This window comes from Equus przewalskii, chromosome 17 (genome assembly GCF_037783145.1).
Source record: "Equus przewalskii isolate Varuska chromosome 17, EquPr2, whole genome shotgun sequence".
Lineage (NCBI taxonomy): Eukaryota > Metazoa > Chordata > Mammalia > Perissodactyla > Equidae > Equus > Equus przewalskii.
The window spans coordinates 55,519,284-55,546,542 of NC_091847.1; the positions used below are offsets into that span (position 1 = coordinate 55,519,284).

Sequence of the window (27,259 nt, forward strand, 5' to 3'; positions counted from 1 at the left end):
CTACAGCTCTTCACTGCCCATGGGTCCTGTCCCCATGCTATTCCACACTATTCTCTAAATAAAAAGAGCACTACTGCCAGATCTTGAGAGTCCAAGAAATCTTTCTTTCGACGACTCGGCTCACCGACCCCGCATCAGAGGGAACTCAGAGGAGGGAGGAAAATCATGACATGGCAACTAGAAAATAATAAAGGAGAAAAAAATCCCAGGCATTTGGGCTTGTTTTATGACATGTTTCTTGTCTTTTGATGATATTAGAGGTTTTTGGAAGTTGTCTTGGTTTTTGCATTTACTGTACAGTCCGAATTCCTTTTTCCTTCATTTTTTGATTTGCTTCCATCCCTTCATATTGGAGGCTTTCCTCAAACATCCTGTGGCCCTTATCTGTTCGCATGTATTTCAGCGGAAGGCACCGAAAGACTTCTTCAAGGCAGCCTGTGAAGTGGGGAGGGGTGGGGGAGGCTGTGCTTGACTGGTGGGCTTCACTTTGAGGGCATCCTGCAGGGAGTTGACTCTTTCACAGAGAGAGTCCCAAGCGCAAGGACAGGCAGATCTTTTCTCAGGCTGTTCTGTCTTCCTAGTGAGAAATCTCCTTTTTCTGTTTCCAGGGGTATCTGGCTGCTGGTGTCCTGGCTGCAGAGTGGGAGGGTATCTGGGGGTCCAGCCAGTCCACAGACTTTTAATTTCAGCTGTGAGTTCTCCTAATTAGTGCTCTGGAAAGAAGAGTTCTCTGGTCTCCTGACTTGGCAGAGGTTGCAGAGGCTGTTTACCTGGCTGTGTGGGCAGTGGGAGATTCCTGAGACCCCGCTTACTAACTTCCAACCTTTCCCCTTGTATCCAGGCTCATGCCCCAACCTGAGTGTTGTGGATCAAATTGTGAACCGCAAAAGATATGCTGAAGTCGTAACCCCTGGTACCTGGAATGCGACCTTATTTGGAAATAGGGTCTTTGCAGATGTAATCAAGTTAAGATGAAGTCATATTGGATTAGAGTGGGCCCTAAATCCAATGGCTGGTGTCCTTATAAGAAGGACATGTGAAGACATAGGGACACAGAAACACAGGGGAGAACGTCACATGAAGACAGAGGCAGAAATTGGAGTAATGCAGCTATAAGCCAAGGCAAGCCAAGGACTGCTGGCAACCACAAGGAGCTAGGAGAGAGAGGCATGGAACACTCTCTCAGAGCCTCTAGTAGGAACTAATCCTGCCACACCTTGATTTCAGACTTCTAGCCTCCAGAACTGTGAGAGAATAGAATAGATTTAAGCCACTCAGTTTGTTGTACTTTGTTAGGCAGCCCTAGGAAATGAATAACCCCCCTCCTGGCTGTACTTGGCCCCTCTAAAGCCTGAGCATCTCAGGAGTTCCTTCTGAAGAACAGACCAGCTCACTTCCTGTTGGCGTGCCCTTCTGCATCATTCTAGGACCTTACTTCCTTTCCAGCTTCCAATATTTGAGGATATTTTGTCTCCTCTCACACTCTGTTGTCCTTGAGTTTATACCTTTTTTTAAAGAAATGCAACTTTATTATTTCTAGCCACACTTAATAGTATTAAATAAATCAATAAAATATTGAACAAAGGTGCTCATTTCAGAATTATCTCTATTAGCAAAAAGAAAAAAGTAGGAAATGACTTAATAAATTATGACAAGTCAACTGATAGGAATACTAGGCTGTCATTTCAAAGGATGTTATGAAAATTATGTTAGGAATGTGGAAACATGTTATGAACTTTATGTTAAGTGACCAAAGCAGAATACACTAGTGTACCTGGGTAAAAACGTGTTTACATGTGGACAACAGCATGAAGAGACATCACAGGAAGACGAGAACGGGCGGTCCTTATTTCTCCTAACAGTCTGCTCTTGATGGTTTAGGTATTCTCTAAGGCAATATGTTTTCTCTACTGTGCTCCTCATTTCCTTCTGAGTCCTCACTAGCAGAGTCGTTAACATCCTTACTTCTACTAGTAGTTTGTTCAGACTAATCTAGGCTTTTTCTGTCATGCTCCTCAAAATTCCTCCAGCCTCTCCCATTGCTCAAGAGAGTTTATATCTTTAAAAAAATTTCTTTATTAATATATTAATGGAATTCTCAAGAGGATGAAGAAAAAAACTGGTGAGGTCAGGCTGCTATCTCTTCTTGGCAACATCAACCCCACTTTACAGGTGAAAGTGTTAGATCAAGGACAACTTGACACAAAATATTTCTGAGAAAGTTTCTATAGTAACCAGCTGAACAGAATCCATTAGCCGGTTTGGTCCTCTAGGAATTGCTCTCCCTGGAATCTCTCCGCAGGGCCCTGTGCCCTCCCCACAGGAGGATTCAGAGTTTTATTTTGTAAATGAGAGCTTTACAAAGGAGGAGCACTGCTGGACAAAATGGAATTGCCTCCCACTTCCTCGTGTCAGTATAGGAAAAAGCCTCAAAGTAAGACTGAGAGGACTTGGCTTCGAAACTCTGAAATTCCGGCTCTGCGACGTATTAACTGCTTCCCTCTGATTAAGTCCACTGGCTTCTTTAGGTTTTGGTTTCCTCATGTGTGAAACTTAGACCATGAGACATTATAGGATCCAGAATGATGTATTTTCTTCCTTTACAGAGTTAAGGTTAAATTAAGTAGTGTATATAAAAGTACTTTATAAACTCGAAATTTAAGCCCTTATCCAGTGGCCAATACAGTCAGTATTCAATAAATGTCTGCATACTGAAAACGAATGCATAAGGATACCCTCATATCTGAAGGACTCTAATACTGAACTCCTTTTCCAAACACTCAGTCCGACAGAAGTCTTAACTTCATTTTACACTCTGGCTAACAGACCTAACTGTTGGGCTGCCATATTGGTTGGTGCACGAGGTTGACAGCTTGGCTCTCTCTGATCACACTGCGTATAGCATCTGCTCGTTACGATAAGGCATAGTGCCTTGAGTGATTTATTTAATATTTTGATGGCTTCCGCTCAGATAATTAAATATAAGAGTAGTGAGAGCTGAGGATCCAGATAGTGCCTCCTTGAATTCTTTTAGGAAACATTTAGAATAGTACAGAAGATTCTGTTGGGCAATAGCATAACAGGAAAGCTTTATGCTTATCTCATGCCTCACTTTCCAGGAGCTCAAACAGTGCCGACCATCCAAATGGACATTAAATTGCAGAAATTTTGGAGGGGCATTTACAGTAAGTGCAGAAGAGGCCTTAATTCATTTCCTAGTGAAAAAAATGCAATTTCCCTTCTCTCTCTCCCTCCTTCCTTCCCTCCCCACCTCCCTCCTTCACTTCCTTCCTTCCATTTTCCTCTAAAGAGAGTCAAAGAAGAGAGGGCCATGAGGAGGAGGTAAATCAGCTTTCAAAATATGCTTTCTAGAGGAACTGGAAAGTACTGTAAGTAAAGACAACATTCCAAGCCTTGTATGGACTTGAGATTAAGTGATATTTGGCTTCATGATTCCAAAGCAAAAGCACTTAAAAAGAGTTACTTATGCTGGTCAGCTGCATAAGGAGAAGTAGATCTTATCTGAAATTCTACCCCCAAAAGCCATATTAGGGAGTATATTATAATTTTTTCACCAGATTCTGGTGTTTTAATATGGATTCATAATGGCAGTTTTGAGTTCATAAAGTGCACATGAATACAAATGGATTAAGTGCTACTGTATAAAGAACAGTTTTTTTTTAAGTTGCATGAAATAAAGTCCATTATATTTACAAGAAAATGTATATACAGCTGGTTGATTTATCAAGCCAAATTCAGTTTTTAGAGGTGGAAAAACCTCTACAAAAACAAACAACGTGGCACATCAGATGTGCAGGAAGAACTCTGAGATGTAGCCGAGGGTGTGAGATGACTTCACCTGCCACATACCATGCCTGACGCAGGAAGCAACATTAACTTGAATTCTTGAGTTCTTCTATGAATGAGCCCTCTCTGCTATTCACCACTTCATCTACACAGCACATTATTATTTGATGTTTGTATTGATAACTGTTAGGCACTGTAGGATCTGACAAGTCTTCTAAGTCAAAGAAAGATTAAATTTTAATCATAATAAATTTATTGTTTTATTGTATTATATTGTCTTGAAATCATGTATGTAATACACAATATAATTGCTTAAAATCAATGTACGTGTGCTAGTTCTCTCTATTAACTTGAATATTAAAATAACTAGAAAACTACATTTTCTGGCAATACTGGGAAAAAAGAAAATTTCTTTTATTTCCTAGTTAAAAAAGTCAAAGCTCTGAAAAATTCATGGCTATAAACTGGTCTTTTACATTAGAATTAAGGACCAATTCAACCATGATGAGAACTAAACTACTTTCTAAAAAGATATCATAGGCCATATACTTCAGATTATGGGCAGGAATATAACAGTGCATACTCTGATGAAAGATTTTATACATTTATAGATGATAATTTAAAATGACATTATAACCTTACTTCATACATTCTGCTGCTTATAATTAATTCTGTGGTACTGCATCTTATCAGTCACTCTTCTGTTTCTTCATTCATTGGCTCAACACACACTTACTGAGCAGTTCTAATGTGCTAGGTACTGTGCTGGGTACCAGGAATACGATGGTCCCGAGAAACTAGTCTGATGGGGAAGAGAGACAGACAGAAAGGTAATCATAATACAGACTGTTATGCGTGATTATGAAGAGATGGCTAGAACGTTGTAGAAATGTGGAGGGGGAGGAAAGGTTTTACAGAGGAGATGACAGTTTGGGCTGCCATCTTCCATGCAGAAGGGAGAGGGAGGGAGTAATAAACAAGGTAAGAGAATAAGGATAAGAGGGTTAGTGAGTCTGCGCTTTGGTGCAAACAGCGCATGGGTGAGGAAGTGGGTGGAGGATGGGGGAGGAGGCCAAGAGGAAGGGGGCTTGGAATAAGGGGACCCTTGAATACAAAACCAAGGAATCTGGAAGGTATCTTGTACCTTCAATGTATGCTGGTAGAAACCTGAGGTTTTTAAACATGGGGATTTTTTTTAAAGGAAGACCATTCCGGTAAAAGTTTGGAGGCAGGATGTAGTGGATAAGCCTATAAACTACATAAAACTGACAGTTTTGAATGTTTATAATTCTCTTCCATTCATATTTGACTAGTAATACATAGAAAATTTTGAAGTAAACAGGTTTTACTGTCAGGTTTTACTATTTACTATACTCAGATTTGGGTATAGTATATGTAACAAGGATAATATTATGCATTTCATTTCATGCAATGCATTTTTGTTTTGCTTGAATCGTGATGCCTGTGGCTCCCCCCACATTAACTCAGTAGACTTCCCTCCTTCAGGCAATTCAGGCAAATTGCGGTTCCCAGCTAGAAGCAGCAAGCTGTCATCATTCAGCTTTGAGAGAGAATAACCCTCAATGCCAGCTTTGTGTGGTGAAAAAGGGGATTCCTAAATTCTAGAACCCCATCTATTTAGAACCAAGTCTGGCTGGGTCAGATCATCAAGTTCCACTACAAAATTCTATCTTGGAGAGCACAGAGGAGACCATAAAAGGGTAGTTCCCATCAGACAAGAAAAGGAAATTTAAACACTTTTTACTGTGGGTGCTAGGGAAGCGGGGAGGGAAGGAAGGAGGGAGAGAGAAGAGAAGAGAAAGAGGGAGGCGCACGTGCCCGCACGAGGGAGAGAGAGAGACAGAGAGATAGAGACAGAGAGACAGAGAGACAAGAGGGAGGCGTGCATGCGTGCGAGGGGGAGAGAGAGAGAGAGAGAGACAGAAAGACAGAGACAGAGACAGAGAGACAGAGAGACAGAGAGAGAAAGCTGGGGCAGTGAGAGGGAGAATGAGATTGGAAGTTCGTGTCCTGGCTCCACGTTCCTTGGGGGTCAAATTCTGGGGGTGGGAGGATGGCTTGTCTCCTGAATCTCAGAGCCTAATCCAGGAAAATGATAGAATTTTCCTACAACAAGCTGGCATCACCTAAGCAGCATATTAAAAAGGACCGAGGAACATGATGCAGTCTACACAGAAATCGAAATATAATGATGTACACCTGAAATTTATATAATATTGTAAACTAATGTTACCTCAATAAAAAAAATTAAAAAATAAATAAATGAAAAAGAAAGGACTGAAGAAGTTGTGTGAACTGCAGGGTGAAGAGAACGTAGCTGGGAGTTCATGGGTGTCCCGCAGGAGCTGAGCAAATGCCAAGAGAACTAGTTAACCAGAACAGACCATGAAGCTGGTGGGGGCTTCTCATGAGAAGCTACTACAAGGACCATGGGCTTCAGCAGCCAGAGCTAGGGGGCAGGGCCTGCACAAAGTACCCATCACACCCACACCCACAGTCACATAGAGCAGCATCACGCCCAGAGTCCTGATCAGCCACCTTCAGTGAACTCAGTAAGACCCAACAGGCAGCATGTGTACCCGTGTCCTTCTCCCCGGTCACAGAATGGTTATGAGGATATGTCAGTTCCCCTGGCACCTAGATATCAGCTGGTGAGAAGAAACAGCTCTGATTGGGAGGAATTCAAATTTTAGTCCTCCCAATGACCTGTTCTAACCAGAAAAGATTGAGATCCTTTATTGTCAAGTTCAAGTACAGTCCCTGAACCCTCTCTCCCCCGATCCCATTACGAGGAAAAGGTAGAGCCAGACGGGTTAATTATAGAGAATATAGGAAGTTATTTTCTTTTTTGCTCCCCCCCTTTTTTTTTTAATATGAGGAAGATTTGCCTTGACCTAACATCTGTGCCAATCTTCCTCTATTTTGCATGTGGGATGCCTCCACAGTGTGGCTGATGAGTAGAGTAGGTCTGCAGCTGGGACCCAAACCTGCAAACCCCCACTACTGAAGTGGAACGTGTGGAACTTTAACCACTTGGCCAAGGGGCTGGCCCTGGAAGTTATTTTCTTTCCTTCCCTCCCTCCTTCTCCTCCTTCTTTCTTTCTTTCTTTTTTTTTTTTAAAGTTTTATGAGTTATACATGATGTCATTCCATATATGTCCCCCTTTGTAAAGACAAGTAAGAAATTAGCCCCAACTATTTCTTACTCTCAACTATCAGAATATTAAATATTGTAGAGAAACATTTATAGGAAACTGATTTGAGTGGTGGTCTTTTTTTTTTTTTTTTCAATACTTGATGAAATTGTTCCTTTCTTCAGCCACATTCCATTCCTTTTAGGCTTTTAAGAGGAGATGATGCTATATTCTAACTAGTTACTCTGTAGCTCTCATTACTTTCTTTTTTTCATTGGACACAAGACATGAACCATGTGGGGAACACTGAGTTGTTTTTAAAGTACTTTTATTGGTATCCAGAAAAACTGTTTGGAGTTGCACCTTCCAGCCTCTTTTCCAGTTTATCAATTCCAACTCCCAGTGTCTATGGTTCCAGGTATATTGTACAGATTTTTTTCCTCCCTTCTTTCTAGAGAGCATACTAATCATTGCATCAGGTGGAAAGTATTTTCCAAAACAACTATTACAACTGAAGGCAGAAAAAAGTCAAAAGTTACTCTAACTGTAACATCAGAAGCCTTGCTTGTTGCAGAAACAGCATGACATTTCTATCAAGAGGCAGTACTCTTGCTAAACTTTTCCTTTTTTGAAAGAAGAGAGAGCATTATTCTGGCTAGATCCTGTCCAGGTCAAGCCCTTTTGCATTATGCGTGAAAAAAATCCACTCCAAAAGCAAGAGGCAGTTTGAGATGAGCTGAAAACCTGATTCTGTTCATAATAAAAATTGAATCCCTCAATTATTAACAAACAGAAGATTTATAATGCCTCTGTGCATCACTGAAATTCTAGGTACATTGAGGTTTGCTTAACTTGAGAATGAAAGGGCAAAAACTTAGCTTGCTATTGCAAAGAGAGGCTCAGTGTGATGCTGCGACATCAGGTTTTCTGTTTATCCCTAAGGCTGGTGCAGTGATGACTTCAAAGTTTGATGGTGGCTTTTTTTTCCCCCTTCTTTCTTTCTTTCTATTTTTTCTCCCTCCAAAGATGTTCAGCAGCAGGCTAATGGATCCCCAGCAGGGTGCAAAGACAGCAGAAAGCACGGGAATCAGATGTCAATGTACTCTTCCCAGATACCCTGCTAGGACAGAGCTAACTAACCAGGGCTTTAGCCTCCTCTTGGGGAACACGCTTTGATGGTTCCCTGCCCACTCTTGGCTTCCTATATGCTTCCTGATTAAAATGCTGTCACAGATAAATCATGACATCTGTCTGTTAGGATCATTTTTTATTTTTTTAAAAGAAAAGTTGGGAACCATAAGATTAAGTAGATAATGAGCTGGCCCGATGGCATAGTGGCTGGGTTAAGTGCAATGCGTTTCAGCAGCCTGGGTTGGTACGTTTGATCCCAGGCATGGACCTACACTACTCATCAAGCCATGCTGTGGCAGTGTCCCACATACAAAGTAGAGGAGGATGGGCAGGGATGATAGCTCAGGGCCACTCTTCCTCAAGCAAAAAGAGGAAGATTGGCAACAGGTATTAGCTTAGGAGCAATCTTCCTTACCAAAAATAAATAAATAAAAAAGATGAGCAAGTTCTGCAGAATTATATACTCAAACATATAAATGTGTATAAACATGTCATATATCTCTATTATATAACTGTCCATGGATCTGGGACTGTTTTCTGCATGTGCCTTCCCTACCCATCGATTCACTTATACATTTTTATATATGTTCTGTTAGTCACTTTCAGTCAATCACTAGATTACTTGGGTAACTTCCTAATGAATAGACTTTTGGGGAGGAGAAGAGTTTCTCATTGTTTGCCCTCAATGTAGGCATAAATTGATGGGAAACTGAAGTTGTCCCAGAGATGAGTTTCAATTTCAAATGAAGGGGACATCCAAAACGTACTGGTGTACTTTTGTGGGTTCCCGCCTAGGCACACAAATAAGTAGTCCTTCTGGCACCTGAGAGTAGTGATTATCTTTACCCTTTGCTTGGAGGAGAGGCAAAATCCAGCAAACTGGAGCACAAGCAGGAAGTGCTTGGTCTATTTTGATATTTGACAAGCACAACCCTTTCAAAACCATGAAGTAAAGCTGATTTACCCAGTGAAAGTCAATAAGCTGCACTAGAACTACATTTGCATCTGCTGCCTAGCTGCATCTCCGCCTCCCCTAGCAAACTGCCCGTTCCGGCCCACTGCTGTTCCCGGCAGCCTCCGGCCGTGGAGGGCCCTTGGTTAGTTTCCACACTGTCTAGATTCCATCGCTCCACACTGCTCCACTGCAAGGGGGTTCCAGTTCTCTATGTGAGTACCCTCAGGCTCTGCGTGAGGTATCTTGCCACCCAAACCTGCTCCACGTTGGAGACAGGGCCCTTGGCCATTAAAAGGGATATTCTTTGTATTATATTGCTATTCTGCCTCCCTTTGCCCTATGATCAGACTGACTTAGCAAGGCCACACTGGATTCTTATGCTCTATCGTCAGACCACGTCATTTCAGACCAACCACATTTGTGAGTCCTGCCACCTGCATAACTTCCCATTTGCCTTCTAGTCTCTCAGACTCTTTGTGACTGCACTTTCATGTTCAAAACCTCGAACTGGCCTTTCAGCAACAACTCAAGTTCCCGCAGACATTCTGCCCCAGTGACTAGTGTCATATCAGCGACTTTCCTTGCTTGGTGAGTCATTTCCTCAAAATTTTGTCTTCACGCTAATGGTGATTCCTGCCCACTGACTGATTCCATTTCAGTTCTGGAGCACCAACAGTTAGTGTGACATTATCCAGTTAAATAACGAAGAAGAAAAAAAAAACGCGACTGCATGAGACGGAACAAAATAGGGAGCCTCAGAGAAGATACTTAAAATCATTCTACAGAGTTTCAGTTTGAGGGCTCTTTGAAATTGTAGTTTCAGAACCTCGTAAAGAATTTACAAATGAAATCCATGAAACAGATATTTGTAAAGAATTAGTGATGATAAGGAATTCAAAAAAGAGCATGATTTTCATGCTTTGTTAACTGAGAAGATACAGCAGCAGGTAAGAATGTGAACTTTTATACACAGCTCCTCCCACATTCCTCTTTAGTGTGCCATGACTCTCCCCAGTTAGTTTAATACGAAAAGATTGTGGAAGAAATACCCAGCAGCAGTGGAGTAGGGCAGTAGAAAGGTCACTACAGCAAACCCAGGCCCCGGATGAGCAGGACACAGCTCTTAATTTGGTGGGAGCACCAAGTAACGTTTCTATATGTTAATTTCCTGTGGATGAAAACAGCAGGTGTATCTAATCTTACAAATAAGCAGTAACATAAAACAGATGTGAAAAATCCAGAATGATACCTATTGTGATATGGTAATATTACTCCCTAATTTACAGTTTAAATTCAAGTAACTTCCTTTTTAACCTGAAGATTTCAAAGTATTCACTAGGAAGTATAAGATAAGCCCAAATGATTGTGAATCAGTAATGAAACAATTAAATTAACATGGAAAAGCACATGAGAGTCCTTCCCAGCATTTAATATAACTAATTACACAGGAAGGGTGTGTTGACTTTGGGTTCCTTCCAAAGTAGCTTTGCAAACCAGTATCAAAAATTTATCAGTCCTACAAATTCATGTCTTCATCCTCCTAAGCTCTACCCACAGTAAAAGGAATTTATTAATTGCAAGAATAATTTATTCATCCCATTTATTGCCTGTGTGCACAGGAAATCTAATAACATTAAAAATAATTCAACATGTGTTGTCAAGGTCAATTTAGCAAGCAAGAAATACCTGACCCAACAGCTGTGGGCTTTACTCATGGGGGCCCAGCTTGTTCAGAGAGACCAGAGGAGCGAGGATGGGAGAACAGAGGAAGAAAAGAGAGTTGCAGATTCTCATATAATAAAGGGAACATCATTCTCAATATTTTTCATCCCATCTTTCATTATTAAGTAAAAGAACGTTACAGTCCATTTATAACTAAAATACTCTACTTTAGATTATTTTAAACTTTGTCTAATTTTATGCTATCATGTATTTATTGGATAACATAAAACAAAAAAATGAATTTACTTTTGTTATTTATAATCATTAAAAAAATTACATTTCCATCTTCAAGACAGTATTCTAGGGTTGTGTTGTTTTGTGTTTTACTTTTTTTAGGGTAATGTGACAGGGCCCAGCAGTTCCTAAAAGTGCTGAGAACGACGTGGTAGATAAACCTGAAACTTGATGGTTGTGAGGTCCTTAAAAAACAATACTGTGTTTTTAATGGAATTACACAGAGTGAGAAACTACAGCGGTTTGGCTTTCCCTGCATGTGTTCCTCACTTTGAAGTTAGAAAAGAAGCTCAGTCTGATTGAGCTAGGTGGGGGGTAAAGAACTCACCAGGTTTTACTCATGAAAGCAAACGCTTACAAGTAGAACTAAAAGCCAATGTATGCTAAACTGTTAGTGTTAACTGACGCCAGCCCTAATCCGTACTCAAAAAGTGGAGCTTGAACATTCAAAGCCAATGACACTTGTCTCCTTGCCAGGAGCAGGTCCCAAATACCAGGCAGCAGAGCTAGAAACCATCAGTGCATCTCGCTCAGAATTCAGTGGTCGGCATCTGTCACATGCATCTCAGAAAGAGGTAGAGTTTTAAGATGGAAGGTTCTTCACAAAACTCCATGGCCAAGACCATGCGGTCAGAGCAGAAAACAGTGTTTCGTGGAACCTTGTATTTCTCACTATATTAATAAAAGTAAAATAAAAATTGTAAGAAATGAAAAAGATTTCCATGGCCAAATGTTTGAGAAATTCAGAGTTAATCAAGGTTAAACATGTTTCTCTCCTGAAGGACTTCTCGGAGCCTTCAGTATTTAAGGTACATGGGAAGTCCCCTAATTATTGGCCCTGAGAGCTTTTTTTGAAGACATAGCTATTAGGCTATGGCTGGATACTCGTGTTCCATGGGACACAGTATAGGAAATACTGAGATAAAATATTATTATCCCTGATTTATAGGTGAGGGAGTTGGGAATCCATGGAGATTATATCCTAGAAAGCAAACTCAGGTTCCAGCCTCCTAATACCAACTCTTCCCAGGGGATGGTCAGAAATCTGAGACGAGATAAACCGCAATTGGTGTTCTCAGCAACATACATACCCTGGGATGGTCTCCTAAAATGAATGCTTCCAAAAGTTCGGTACAGACATTCTTCTTTCCTGACCGTGAGGATACACAGACCCTCCCAAATCATGATTACCTGATACAAAGGCATGCAGATGCTATCAATCCACTCCAATTGCAACCGAGGGAGTTCGTCTTTCCGGTTCCGATCAAAAATAGCCTAGAATTGGGGAGGAGACCCCTGCGTTATTACACTGGAGTATTTTACAGGTGCTTTGTCAAACACTTTGCCACAATCATCCAATTTTTACAAAGTGAACACTTCACAAATCACAATCAATCTTTACCCGTACTTTGTTTTCCTTTATTTGTGATGAGAAATAAAATATTTTCACCTCTTTTTACGAGATTTGTAAGTGAATTTATTTGAACTTTATAGCATGCAATTCCTTGGGGCCAAAATCTGTCTTCAGATATAGGTAACTGCCACTAAATCAAGTCATCAGGTCACTGAGAATTGGGTACAAGTCAAGGGGAAGGGGATATGTTTTACTGCCACAAAAATAATTCAGGCTTTTGTTTTTATAGTGAAAGAGGGTGGGATAGCTTGGAAAAGATCCTAAAAAGCAATTTCATTTTAAATAGAAACTATTTGTGTTAATTTTTCAGGGTGGGGTGTTGGTTTGACAATTCTGTGTGGTTTTCAATCAAGTTCTGTCATTAATAGATCCATAAATTTTCATTTAGCATTGGGTGGATGATAGTGGGAGGTATCCATTCTCTCCTCATTCCTAGCCTTTAAACTTTATGATATTATAAAGTTTAGAAAATTTGGGTATATTTTGGAGAAAAAGAAGTGACATATTTCTGTTGGGCAGACATAGAAAGGGAAACAATCAATTGGAATTGGAGGGTTAAAATGGATTCCTTGAACAAACACTGCCAGTTCCACTCCAGTGAGAATGTCCCTCTCTTTGTTCTTAAGGAGTAAGGCCAGAGGCTAACAAGCGACCTTGCCCTGCCTTGCCCTATTGTCTCACAGTAGGTTTGGTCTTTCCTCTAGATAAAATGTGGCATCCAAATCATTTTGGCAATCACATACGTCATGAGGGCAGATCCAGGCTGTCCCTTTGGTCCAGAGACGCTGAAAAATCTTACATCCTGCAGACTCGTGAACGAGGGTGGGAGTGAGTGGGGCCGAAATCACTAGCTTACAAGGTTACGAGGAAGGATGCTGCTGAGGGAAATACCTCCAAGTTAGAGAGAAGGTCACTGACTCCCACAGGCTCTGCTCTTCCTTGTCTTGCAATATGAAATGTTAAATATCAGGAAAGAGGACTAGAATTTAGAGGAGTGTTAAATGTGCTGGAGAAAGGGATGGTTCATGTGACTGCATGAGTCTTGGTCCAAAAGGTTCCTTTAAAAATATTATTCTGATTTATCTTCTCTATATCTCTCTTTGCTATCTGAAATTTTCTTATTTTTTAATTTCTCTGTTTCTGGTATATTATATAGACTTAATTCTTTATTTTAATTCAGTAGTTTTTAGCATATTCACATTTAGTTGTGCAACCATTACCACAGTTAATTTTGGAAGATTTTTATCACCCCAAGAAGAAATCACATACAAATTAGCAGTTGCTCTTCATTCTCCCCCAAACCCTCAGCCTAATCTACTTTCTGTCTCTACAGATTTGCCTATTTTGCACATTTCATATAAATGGAATCATATGATATGTGGTCTTTTGTGACTGGCTTCTTTCACTTAGCATAATATTTTCAAGGTTTACCCCTGTAGCACGCATCAGCACTTGATTCATTTTTTTTTTTAAAGATTGGCACATGAGCTAACATCTGTTGACAATCTTCTTTATTCTTTTCCTTCTTCTTCTCCCCAAAGCCCCCCAGTACATAGTTGTATATTCTAGTTGTAGGTCGCTCTGGTTGTGCTATGTGGGATGCTGCCTCAGCACGGCTTGATGAGTGGTGCTGGTCCACACCCAGGATCCGAACTGGCCAAACCCTGGGCCACTGAAGCAGAGTGTGCGAACTTAACCACTGGGCAACAGGGCTGGCCCCTTCATTCATTTTTATGGTCAAATGATATTCCATTGTGTAGATATACCATATTTTATTTATCTATTCATCAGTTGATGGACATTTGGGTTGCTTCCACTTTTTGGCTATTATGAATAATGCTACTATGAACATTCATGTACAAGTTTTTGTGTGGATGCATGTTTTCATTTCTCTTGGGGATATATCTAGAGGAAGAATTGCTGGGCCATATAGTAACTCTAATGTTCAACGTTTTTGAGGAATTGCCAGACTGTTTTCCAAAGCAGCTGCATCATTTTACATTCCCACTAGCAATGCATGAAGTTCCAATTTCACCACATCCTTGCCAACTCTTGCAATTGTCTGTCTTTTTGGTTATAGCCATCTTAGTGGTTGTGAAGTAGTATCTCACTGTGGTTTTGATTTGTATTTCTCCAATGACTAATGATTTTGAGCATCTTTTCGTGTGCTTATTGGCCATTTATATATATTCTATGGAGAAATGTTTATTCAGATCCTTTTCCCATTTTTAAAATTAGGTTATTTGTCTTTCCATTGTTGAGTTGTAATAGTTCTTTATATATTCTAGATATTAGGCCCATATCAGAAATATGATTTACAAATAATCTCTCCCAATATGTAGGTTGTCTTTTCTCTTTCTTGATAGTGTCTTTTGACACACACAGTTTTTAATTTTGATGAAGTCCAATTTACCTATCTTATCTTTTGTCTACTATGCTTTTGGTATATACCAAAACACCATTGCCGAATCCAGTCCAAAAGATTTATACCTTATTTTCTTCCAAGAGTTTTATAGTTTTAGCTCCAACATTTAGGTCTATGATCCATTTTGAGTTAATCTTGGGGTATGGTGAGAGATAGGGGTCCAACTTCATTTGCTGGTTGTCCCTGCACCATTTGGTGAAAGACTATTTTCCCCCATTGCGTGGTCTTGTCATGCTTGTGGAAAATCACTTGACCATAACTGTAAGGGTTCATTACTGAACTAGTCACTTTTCAGTAAGTGTTTGATGAATGGAAGTGTGAGCCAGCAAAGTGTCCTGCACTTTCCCTTTACAGCATTTTGTATCTTGTAATTGATTATTAGTGATTGTTTATTTAATGTCTATGTCTCCTACCAGTTGACAAGCTTCTTGAGGGCAGGGAAGATGGTACCTTGCTCATGGCTGGATGCACAGTGCCCAGCTTCATGCTTGATACCCAGAGCTGTTCAAGCATGTTCCATTTACTGACTCACTGCTTCCAGTATGAACCCTTTGGCTGTGGTCTAGATTAGCCTTTGTCTTCACGAAGTGACTCTGATGACCCCTAGGACCATGACACCTGAAGAGGGCTCCTGGACAATTTTGTTACTAAATATCAAGGAATAATGGGCACAGCAGGTGTCAGCTCTGGGTGCATGCATTTCAGACACCTTAGGAAAAGGGCTAATGAGGAATACCCCTGCCACAGCAGCCAGGCCTCTCCTGAAGAGATGGTCATCAGCTGTGTTAAGTAGCCTTTTGGGAGGACAGCGTAGCATCTAGAGATATATTTCCATCACAAAATTAATTTCATGTATGTCTTCAGAAAATGCCTTACCTGAGCCTGCAGACAAAGGCTCCTTAGTGCTGTGCTACCACATCTGCCAGCTCGCCAGTGCTGGCAATTGACTCACATTTTTTTCATTTAATTAAATGACCTGTGGTATCGCTGCCTTGTAAACCCTTCTGAGGATGCTTCTGAAACAGTGTTGTTATTTTTTAAAAAATTCTTTAGGAGTGCTTATTTTATTTTATCTTATTTTTATTTTATTTTTTGGTGAGGAAGATTGTCCCTGAGCTAACATCTGTTGCCAATCTTCTTCTTTTTGCTTGAGGAAGATTGTTGCTGAGCCAACGTCTGCGCCAATCCTCCTCCACCTTGTACGTGGGATGTCGCCATAGCATGGCTTGATGAGTGGTATGGAGGTCCATGCCTGGATCCGAACCTGCAAACCCTGGGCTGCCAAAGTGGAGCGCACAAACTTAACCACTATGCCACCGGGTCAGCCTGTGAAACAATTTTTTAAAGAAGGGAAAAGCTTTTATTTGAAAATAGATATATGGGTGAGATAAATTTGGGTTGTACTAGGTTTTCCACATTAACTATGTATGCCAATCTAGTATCCTTATTTTTATAACCAAATTCGGTGAAACCACTGAAAAAGAATAAAGGGATGTTTTGAAAACAGTATAATAGATGTTGCTTTGGAAACTAAAATAACTGGCGAGTGTTTCAACCTATGTAGTCTTCTGACCTTTTAAGGTTTAAGTTTTTGTAAGCAACAAATTAAGAATAGTCAAAATTAGTAAGACTAAGACTAATAGGTGAAACCATTTAAGCTACGAGCTAGTTCAGCTGCTTCTCCTTGCTTTTAAATGTCAGCAAAGAAAAATGTCTTAAAACTAGAAGAACTTATAAAGACACCCTCAAATGTTCAAAACTCAGTTGTTTTGAATCTTCATAAACACACATTCCTGACAATTGACACATTCCTTGAGCTTTATTGAATTTACTGTGCTGTGCTAGGCTTTAAAATTTTGTGCACTGTTCTCAGAGAGCGGGTTTTTAGCTAAGCATTCATTAAGAATAAAGAGGCTGCCCCTTCCTTGAGGGTGGTGACTGAGGCATTTATGTCTTCTGTATCCTGATGAGTAAAAATAGCATCATCCTGAGCCTACAGTAAGCATTATCAAATAATAATTGAATGGATGAATCCAATATAAAAAACATTTCAATCAGCACAACCTAGTTCCCTAGGTGAAACTTTTCATTTTGCAAACAAAGAAAAGAAACAGAGACTTGAAATGATTTGCTTTTGAGACTTTGGAAAGTTTGGAATTGGAAAATAAAATCCAGAATATCCATTATTTACTGCAGCTATCTGTTCTAGCTCCTCAAGGCTGGACAGCTTGCCTTTTTTCTCCGTATTTCTATTCCAAAGCAGCCATTGACCACATATGAAATGCCAGTCCTGGGCTTTGAGCTATTCAAATGCCACTCTGCACATCTTCCTTTGTGCCTACTTATCCCCCCGTGGGTGCTTGGGAAATGCTCATTAAGTAGCTCACCACTCTTAATCAGAAACCTGGGAAAAAGAATGTTTAGTATCTAAGTTTAACTAAAGTTTTAAACTTTTGGGGGTGCTCCCTTAAATCTATGCTTAGTCTTTCTCACTTTCAAGTTGTAATTTGTGGTTATTTTTGAAAATGTCATTTAAAAGGGTAAATACATCACAATAAAAGAATGAACTTACTGAAGGAGTGAGTTTGAGTTCTGATCTCTCTCGATCTCCTTGTTCAAAGAACTCACTGGTTACAAGTTCAGCCACCTGAAACATAAATATTTTAACTTATGGTTAAGTGTAACTCATCATGAGACTCAGAAGTTATTTCTGGCTTACGTGTATGGTGATTATCTTCAACACAGACAATCATTTAAAAAGCTTATGAGAAAGTACATTAACCTTTTGTGTTTGAAGGTATTACAGAATTTAATCAATGAAACTTCCTTTTATTCAGGGGAACTTGTGCAACATCTTTTTATATGCATGCCAATAGATGATCTCCAACAGCACAGCTGGCGTATTCGGGATGGGGCACTAGATTGCCACCTTCAAGTAGGAAATGTTCTTAGACAGAAAAATGAAGCATACAATAACCTAATAATAATTTACATTCTTATAATATATTATTATCACATTTGTTATAATAATTCAGCCAACTTTTGGTTGTTTCTATGTAGATTCTTTACTTTATTGCATACTTTCATCTTAGCTTGGTTTCACCTTGCCATCACAAAAACTCCTTAACAGCCTCGCCCTGTCAATATTTGTGTGTACTCTGGAAGGGATAACCCCGGGGCACACCCTCTGCTTCCTACTGGAGCAGTCAACCAAGGAACAGAACTAATGCTAGATTCACTGTTTATACCGGACTCTTACAGTATGTCATGATACAGTTTGAAGAACAAGATTTGGTCTTCAGGCTGACTGAATCTATGTACAAAAAGTGTTAATTATGGTAGGTTCTAGTTGGTACAAGCACAATGGAAGGGCTGTTTACCCCAAACCATAGATATTTTTTCCAAAGAACCTGTATTTTCCCACTTTTTATCCATCAGCACAGTGATCAGAAGCTACTGATCATAGTCAAGCTACAGATATGTTTTCTTCTCCAAGGCCTGTACTTCTAAGGATAGCTTTATGGGAAGCAAATTGATGTAAGTGTTGAGCAGGTATTTTCAACAATGCTGTGGTGATAATCTAGGAAATCTCTGAGACAAACTAGCTGGATTTACAAAATATTGGAAGAGAAGAAAATAATCCCAGATAACTTGATGGCAAGAAGATCTGGATCCCCAGACTAATTATTCTCTACTCCAGGTTCCTATAAAGATGAGGTTCTTATGTCTGGCAAAGACTAGAATGGTTTACCTTTGGTCAAGTGCATAGAATCAAGATGATTTACCTAAGTGTATCGCTCAAGAGATTTTGTCAACCATAAATGGGAACCACTGATAAAACTTAAAAACAACATCAAACCCACACATACAGACAAATCTGAGAGCAGCAAGTATGCAGTCATTTATAAAGAAATGAATATCTAGTCCGTTGACTTTTAAAAAATTCAACAGCATAACACTAGTTGGAACTGACTTAATTTTTCTAGGACTTGATTCACTTCTCTCCTCTCCAGCCTCTGCCACTAACTTTTCTCTTTAGGACTCTAGGCCTCTCTCATCTCTCTCTGGCCTTCCTTTAAAGAACAGATGGTCCCTAAAGGGCCTGGCCTCATTTATTCAATTCCCAGAACTCTCCCTCAGGTTGCTCTGAGGTGGGTCTTTTGCAATAAAGAATGCAGATGTGCACATCAGGTCACCCCAAGGTGGGAGCCCTGCATAGGTCTGTAGCCCCTGGAAAGCAAATAAATTAAAACAGAATCCTGTCCTTGATCTTCTAAAGTGGCCCTGGGTACCTCCCCTGAGCTTCTTTCACAGCTCAGCTTGTACCACTATGTCGTTTGTACTTAAAAACCCAGTCAGGAACATGAAGGGCTCATGATTGAATTTTTTATTAAACAAAGAAATTGAGATGCTAATCAGGACTTGGAGGATCACTGGGGAAACCCACATGCTCAGAGTCATGTTTGTGAGGAAGGAAACATCGACTAGACATCAGTAAAAAAAAAAAAAGAAAAACCTTTGAGAGAATTTAAAAAATCAAAATCCAGGAAACTAGAGAAACGTTTGTATTTTTAAAAGAAGGCCTACTGTTTTTGTCCAACTGTTTCCTAAAATCATAGAAGTGAGTATGTTTTTGAAAATATGTAACCTACTCAATTTAGAGACAAACACAAATGAGATCTGCAGTTTAGAGTTGTGACAAGGTTTCTGGTGGAAACATTTGGGAAAAAACATGGTTTTGTGTTTTAGTTTCCTGAACTCTTGAGTTTCTGCACTATCAGCAGAAGTTCAAATCCTAAAAATAAAATAATATTTATATCTGTAAGCAAGAAGACCACCTACAAGTGGCCATTGGGTCCCTTAGGTCCGAAATATCAATTTAGAAACTTATTCTCCTTCCAAGTAGTTGGTCCTGTCATTTTCCCGCCCCCGCCCCCAAGTGGCCTGCTGCTCCTTTAGGTCTCGACACACATTTCACTGGGGCCCATCACACCTCATCCCACTCCCTTTCTAATCTTTGCTATTCTTCTCCCCGCCCCCAGCTTTCTCCCATTCTCCATCCCTCCACCCACTTCCATCCCTATCATAGGGGCCACCCCAGGACTACAATTTTTCCCATGCCTGGAAGAGCCACTGACCTCTTCTCTGCATTTTTTTCTCAGACTTTACTGGAAGGAAGGTCTTCCCACATGGGGGAAGTGAAGGGAGGGCAGAGATGTAGAAATAATCTACTTGGTCACACAAATTCTTCACAATTGCCCTGCTTTATGTAATTTCAAACATGCCACACCAAAAGGAAAACCAAAGCTCAATTAGAAAGAGCTGTTCATTGGAGGAGAGCTCTGCAGGAAAACCACACCATCTGCACCAGAGTGTGATGCGAGCAAGACATAAATTTTTATTTGTGTTAAGCAACTGAAATTTGAGAATATATTTGTTACGGCAGCAAAACCTAGCTTAGCCTTGACTACCACAAAAATTGGTATGGAAGTGAGGTTCTGCTATTAAGAAGGAAGGAAAGAAGGAAGGAGAAAGGAAAGAGAAGAAAGGAAAAGACCCTAAAATATGTGGCATCAGCTTGGGGGCCAGGTATAAAATAGTGAGGAAATGGTTGTTAGAGGCTATAAGGTTGATGATCCATGTTACACAGTGGCAAAATATTTTGTATAATTCCCATGGAAATAAAGCAAATAATGTATCCAATGAATTTATAGCTTTAGGGGAACACTGGAAAACAAAACCTTAATAGCATGTGATGGTTGCTATTGACTGTGTTTTGCTGGGTATTATAAGAAGAGAGTTCAGAAAAGGATTGGCAGAAAGTTACAAATTCAGGGTCTTGTAGGGATGGAAGATGAAGTTGCTTCTTAATCCCAGATTATAAAAACAAAAATTGAGTTATGTTTTGAATGACAAAGTTTGATCAAGACTCAGGCTTGTAAGAATAATCAAATCAAAGATACGGCCGGTACACCAATAGTTAAAAACTCTGAATGAATTAGATAGTACACAGGATAGCTTTTCAGTTGGACAAAATGGCCCACAGAAATAATTTAACTACATGCTTCTCTCACTGGCCCCTATTAGGCCCAAAGTACTAGGAATTTAGTCATGAGAGAAAAAGAAAGATGTATATATGCTATATTCCCTTGTTCTTGAATATAAGGAAGCAAAGAAATACAGCAGATCTAAGAAGTTTGTATAGAATAGAACGGTGGTCATGGTTATTGGCAAATGGAAATGACTGGAATCAAAGATATATGAAGCTGACTAAATGTTTAAGAGAATTTTGGTGCCAAGAAAGCCACAAGCCTATGACTACTTAAAGCTTAAAACAAGCCTTGGGCTCTCAGCCTTCTTTAGGTGGGAAGCAGGCTGAGAAAGCTACTTGGCCTTCAGATATAGCCAAGGAGGATAATGGAAAAGGAGTAATTTCCCAGGGTAGATCTAAAGGGCACAGAAAATAATGAATTGGGGAGCACTCCCAGAGAATCAGGGTCCACCACATACTAGAGGGCCCTCACAGAAAATGCCCAGTGGGACTCTGGAATTGCTGTGGATCCCTGACTGCCAAATGTTGCGATCTCTTTCCTTTCTAAATAGGAGTGTTATAATGAGTATTTTGTGGTTTGGGTGTGTGTTATATGCTGTATTTTGGGGTGTGTAGGTTTTTAATTTGCATCCAGACCAATGTAAAGACTAGTACATATCACCCAGAGACCCTTGACTTTGAGCTTGGTACCATGACTGATGGACATTTGGGCCATCTCCCCTGGGAGAAGATAGCATATTTTGCCCAAAGGAAGGAGAGTGAATCACATTTTGGGTGATTAGAAGGGCAAACTATCGTAGTTATGTTCTCACCAACTATGTCTGGCTTTCTGCTTTCCAGTCACATGGAAAGGTTGTACTTCCTGGTTGGGTGAGGTCTTGTGACAAGTTCTGGCCACTGAATTGGGGGTAGGGGATTTAATTGCCAGTGCACGACCCACCAGGGCCTCTGCCGGAATGATCCAGATAGTGGCTGCTCCTTCAGCCCCAGTCCAGGATGAGGACAAAGAGGTGCCAGTCAACCCTGGATGCACATGTTCATGAGCACCTTGTTGGTTTCAGCCACTGAGACTTTGATAATGTTTGGTGATAATGTAGCCTATTCTGACAACACACTTGCATCATTTAAAAATGCTGATTGATGCATCCTGTGTAAGAAAGTGTAAAACGCTGTTAAGAACGAAGGCTTTAGAGTCCAATCTGCTAGGATTTGAATATCTAGCTCCACCACATACTAGCTGTGTGACCTCAGGCTATTTATCCTTTCTAAGCCTCATTTTTCCCATTTGTGAAATGGATAATCACTGTATTAGTTTCCTAGGGCTGCCATAAATTACCAGAAACTTGGTGGCTTGAAACAGGGATTTAATCTCTCATAGTTCTGGAGGTCAGGAGTTCAACATCAGTTAATTGGACAGAAATCAAGGTGCTGGCAGGGCTCTGCTCCCTCTGGAGGCTCTAGGGGAGTATCTGTTCTTTAACTCTTCCAGTATCTGGTGGCTGCCAGCATTCCTTTGCTTGTGGCCACATCACTCCAATCTCTGCCTTGTCTTCTCATTGTCTTCTCCTCTTCTGAATGTGTAATCCCCTGTGCCTTTCTCTTATAAGGACACTTGTGATTGAATTTAGGGCCCATCTGGATAATACAGGATAATGATGACGATAATAATGGTCCCTAACTTAATCACACCTGCAAAAATTCTATTATTTTCTAAGATGACTTTTACAGGTTCTAGGAATTAGGACCAATATCTTTGGGTTGCCATTATTCAGTCTATTACAGTAACTAGACCTACCTTGAAAGGAGTTTTGAGGATTAAATGATATAATACATATAAAGCAATCATTTAGTATTAGTTATTTAATCAACAAATAGTAGTTATTTATTGTTATATGAATGTATCTTATTTTCTCCAAAATGTCATCTTAAGACACTAAGTTACTATTTTAGACCCCACAGCCCATCCAGTGGGTGCCTTATAAAACTTAGAGAGCTAGTAAACAAATATCGTGAAAAAAAAGTAACCAAGGATCTTAAATTGGGTAGTTAGTGGATTAAAAACTATTCACTGCCCATTTTTTGGCAGTGAAACTCAGTAGGTGGTAAAGGCATGATTTCGGGGTACAAATTAAATTAGATACTGCACAACTTGGCCAAAGAGCCCTCTGATCTCTAAATAGACTTTAAAAAAAGAAAAAGAAAATTTCCTTTTTACTTCCTTGTTTTTGGGGGGTGTTTTTTAGATGTGAAAAGCTGGACCTTGTGCTAAAAACATGATTACTATTCAAAAACACCATATTTGAAACTCTTGCCTTAAGAAATGGTCAAAGCGTTATTTGGATTTAGTGTGTTAAAAAAATCTTACAGAGTCAGAAATATTATTACTCAGTGGCAGCACAATACAGCAAGGCTGTGCAATAAACCACGGCGTGCCTAAGCCTCCTGCTATTTTTTACACCATCTTAATACTGATGCAAATTGACTAGGGTTTCAGTGCCTGGTAGACAGGGCTCTGGGAATATTGTCCCCCGCTCCGTCCCTCCTCTGCTGAGCCCTGCCATTAATCACCACTTGCCTGTCTCGAGATCTCCCACGGTTTGGTCACGGCTCCAAGGTCACAGGCTGTCATTAACATTGATCTGAAAAACAGAACCAAACAAAACAGCCTGAATAATCTTTTGTTGCATTCCTAAACAAACCCGTCCTAGATACATAAATAAATAAAACAGCACCGAGGGGCTCACATCTTCTTTTCCTCAACAAGGGAAGCACTGTTTATAGTCCCCATGCTTAGCATCTCCATCGCTGGCCACACTGCTTAGGAAGACAAAGCTCACACACATGCTCAGGTGGCCCTTTTGTCTGCAGCAGATCTAGGAAGCAAACCACCACATTCTCTATACCTAAGCTTAGCAAGCTCTGCTTCAAATAACGGACAATGCTTTTTATTTTTACCTATCAGCAAGAGAATCAGTATATAATACCACATACATAGCTGATGAAACTATTTACCAACTTATCACTGACTGATGGGAACGAAAGAAAACCCGTACCAAAGAGGTGAGCACACGCCGCTTGGGGAGCTCCTTCATTTTCATCTGCTCTCTGGAGCTAAGATTTACGGGTGGAGCCACACTGTTTCACTCCAGTTTACTACCTGGCTACAACCACGTTTTACAAGCATTATGAAGAAGAAATATAGTCTGCTACAGCTTTCATTAATTTGAGCACAGAAGAAAGCACAGGAAAGATTTGAATCAGATTTTTGAGGGGCAGATTTCTATTGGGTTTAACTAGAATTCACCCTGAACTGTGGATATAAAAACTTGAGCAACAATTAAAATTGTACATAGCTCTGGTGCTTATACTTTGGTGTGGTGGGAGGGTGAAAATACGGTACACTCTTCGTCTAAAATCTGCTTTCTTTATACTAAACCCAGCAGTACGTGATGAAAAGTGATGAAGGATCTGAGCTGGAAACCACGTCTTGGCTGGCTCCTTTTGGAAGAAGGGGTGTTTTGTTAAAGGTCAGAGGGCTGTCCTGATGTCAGGTGTTAACATTTCATACTCCGCCGGATTCAAATGCCTTGGAAACATGTCTGCTTCCCAGATGGCAGAGCACGCCTAGATGGTAGTAGGGTTTGTATAAATTCCCCAGGAAACCCCTCCGGGGAACAAGGCAGAGTGGCAGATAACAATAGGTCATTCAGAGCACAGGCAGCACAGCGTCAGCAGCCCGCTCCGAGTCAGGCGGCATCTAATCCCAAGTGCCCCCTGCTAAGCATGTCCAAGAGAGACACTCAGCCTGTTCTTCATTTCTGCTCTTCTGTCTGCCTCTGTACTAAGTGCTTTACCAACTAACTACTAACTAACTGAATCCTCTGAGCCCTCGGAGGTAGTGCTACTTTTCCTGTTTCACAGAGAGCTAAATGGAGACATGAGAGATAAAGTAACTTCCTCCAGGCGAGTAAGGATTCAGGATTCTGTGGTCAGAGCAAAGCTACCAGACTCACTCCTGCTACACTCTGAGGTTTCTCATTTTAGGTTTTGCTGGTACCAGAGGGGGACAGGATTGTAGGTAACGCACAGGACTTTGCAGTCTCTCTCCTGGACAGTAAGTGATCTCTGTGATGTTGTCTACTTGGACCATATCTTGGATCATTACTTAGGTTCCTGCTCTGCTTCTAATTCTGCTTGATAATTCTAAGTTTACTTCTCAAATTCATATCGCCAGGAATTAGTCAATCCACAAGCTTATTGAGTATCTGCTAGGTGCTCAGATGATAATTCTAATAGGGACCATTTACTGAGCAGGCACTATAGGGAGATTTACATAGTCTCTGTGTGAAGTAGGGATACTGTTATTATCTCCATTTTACAGAGCAAATAGTGCCTTGCATTCCTTGATCAGAGAAGCTAGGTGGCTTGCCAGAGGTTGTTACACAGCTAGGAAGGATTGAAGCTAGGATTGGAGTGCATAAAGTCTCACAGAGAGTCTCTACTTTCAAGAATACTCTACAGTGGAGCAGAAAGTCCACACAGAGAAGGAAGACAGAAAAAGGCTGGGAGGGAGGATGATGGAGCACCTGAAACCTTTATCCAATTGGCACCGGGGAGTCGATAAAGGTTGGAGGCTCAGAAGGGACCTGGCTAGACCTTCAAGGAGAGAACCTTAGGTGGTGGGTGTGAAAATGGTTTGAAGAAGGAGAGAACGGAAACAGCGAAACCAGTGGGAAAGCATAATTGATAAGGGCCTAGAGCAAAGAAGGGCAGGGAGAGTGGAAAGGCAAGGGCACGGGTGGGAGATTTCAAAGGAAGAACTGAAAGAGGAGAAGCAGCAGTTTTATCTTATTTTTTAGATCAAGCCTCTGCAGGTAGTGAAAGGTCTTTTCTAGAGTAAGAAAGCAGGGAGAGAGTTTGTGCCTACTGTTTTAGTCTTGAGGTCCGCATAATTGTAGCCCAATTTACAGTTAAATGGTGTCAATCTGTTAGAGCAACTGAGGGATGGAATGGTCAGGATTGAGGAGGGCCGCCTCTGTCGGCGCGCAGTGGGGCGGGTAAAGAACGAGGTGTGCCTGGAGTAGCTGATACCGCCCATCAGTTTACCATACGTTTCCTCTAAATGCCACAATCATTGCATAATAATCTTGCGGTAATCATTACTTTCTTGACTTGTTCTCTAGTTTTAAAACAATTAGCAACGTAAAAAGAATAAAATTTAATTTTAAAGATATATTCAAATTCAGTAAAAGATTTCACGTACGGACTGAATTTTGCACTTACCGAATAAAAATATTACACTCCGCCGTCTGTGCTCTGTTTCACTGTTTTAAATTTTAAACACAAATAAAAACCCCAAATGGTCACATAAAACAGCAGAATTGAAGTAACTCATGTTTGTTTTTCCATCCTTCCCATCACTGTGCTGTCATTGTTTATTCTGAATATACAGGTTTAAAAGCAGGAATGTGAAGCTCCGCAGGGTGGAGACACGAAGTGCACCCGGAGCGAGCGCAGAAGGTTCTGACCCAATAGGGACTTACCTCGAAAGTGTGTATCGAGTCCACCCGTGTCAGGGGCGGACTGTATAACTGGGCGGGCGCTCTTGGAATTAACTTACATGTACGAGAGGCGTACAATTAAAGGGTAAGTAATAATATGCTAATTGAAGCTTTCACATCAATTATTTTGATATGCAACAGTAACCACAGGAATTGTTTAGAACTTATACCGATAAAAGATTTTTCTTGAGGAGGAGTATCTCACCATTGACATTGTTTGGATTGCGGCACATGGGGATGACAAAAAGCAGACCGACTTTGAGTTGGTTTTATTACTATTTTAAAATTCTCTAAGACAGTGAAGACAGTGCTCTCCCAGAGCATCCCCCACCCCACGTGCTCGTGGTCAGAGTCTAACCATGAAATGGGGAGGGATGGGAGGGCAGAGCTGGGGGAGTGGACAGCCCTGGGAGCACCTCTCTTTTACATACTCTGCTTCCAAATAAGGGTTTTCTTACATATGGGGTTCCTTGCCCAACAAGTTTGAAAACTTCTGCAGGAAAAAGCCCAGGTGGAGAAGTGGAATGAGCATTGGCATTTTAGGAGTTGTGCTCAGAGGAGAGACCAGGCCCAAGAAACACGGGGGGAGTCATTTGAGAAGAGATGAGAGTTGAAATCATGGGGATGCTAAGGAACAAAAGAAGAAAACCAAAAATAGGTCCTTGGGAAATTATTACCATTAGGGGGTGGTGGGCAGGAGGAAGCACTGGAGAAGGACAAAGAGGAGAAGGAAGAGCCAGAGGAAAGTAGAAAACCCAGAAGAACACAGCTTTAGAGAATCTAAGGCAGGAGACAGTTTTAAG

The 27,259-nt window shown here is 40.6% G+C and overlaps 1 protein-coding gene across 1 annotated transcript in view; it reads right to left on the reverse strand.

Annotated features, from left to right (window-relative positions):
- PDE11A (phosphodiesterase 11A) overlaps positions 1–27,259 on the reverse strand; it is a 389,196-nt gene that overhangs the window by 21,218 nt on the left and 340,719 nt on the right. Inside the window, exons 17-19 of the mRNA XM_070580289.1 lie at positions 23,471–23,534; positions 17,416–17,490; positions 12,196–12,279 (exon numbers count right to left, since the gene is read on the reverse strand). Of these exons, the coding sequence (XP_070436390.1) occupies positions 12,196–12,279; positions 17,416–17,490; positions 23,471–23,534 (223 nt within the window). The remainder of the gene's footprint in view (positions 1–12,195; positions 12,280–17,415; positions 17,491–23,470; positions 23,535–27,259) is intronic.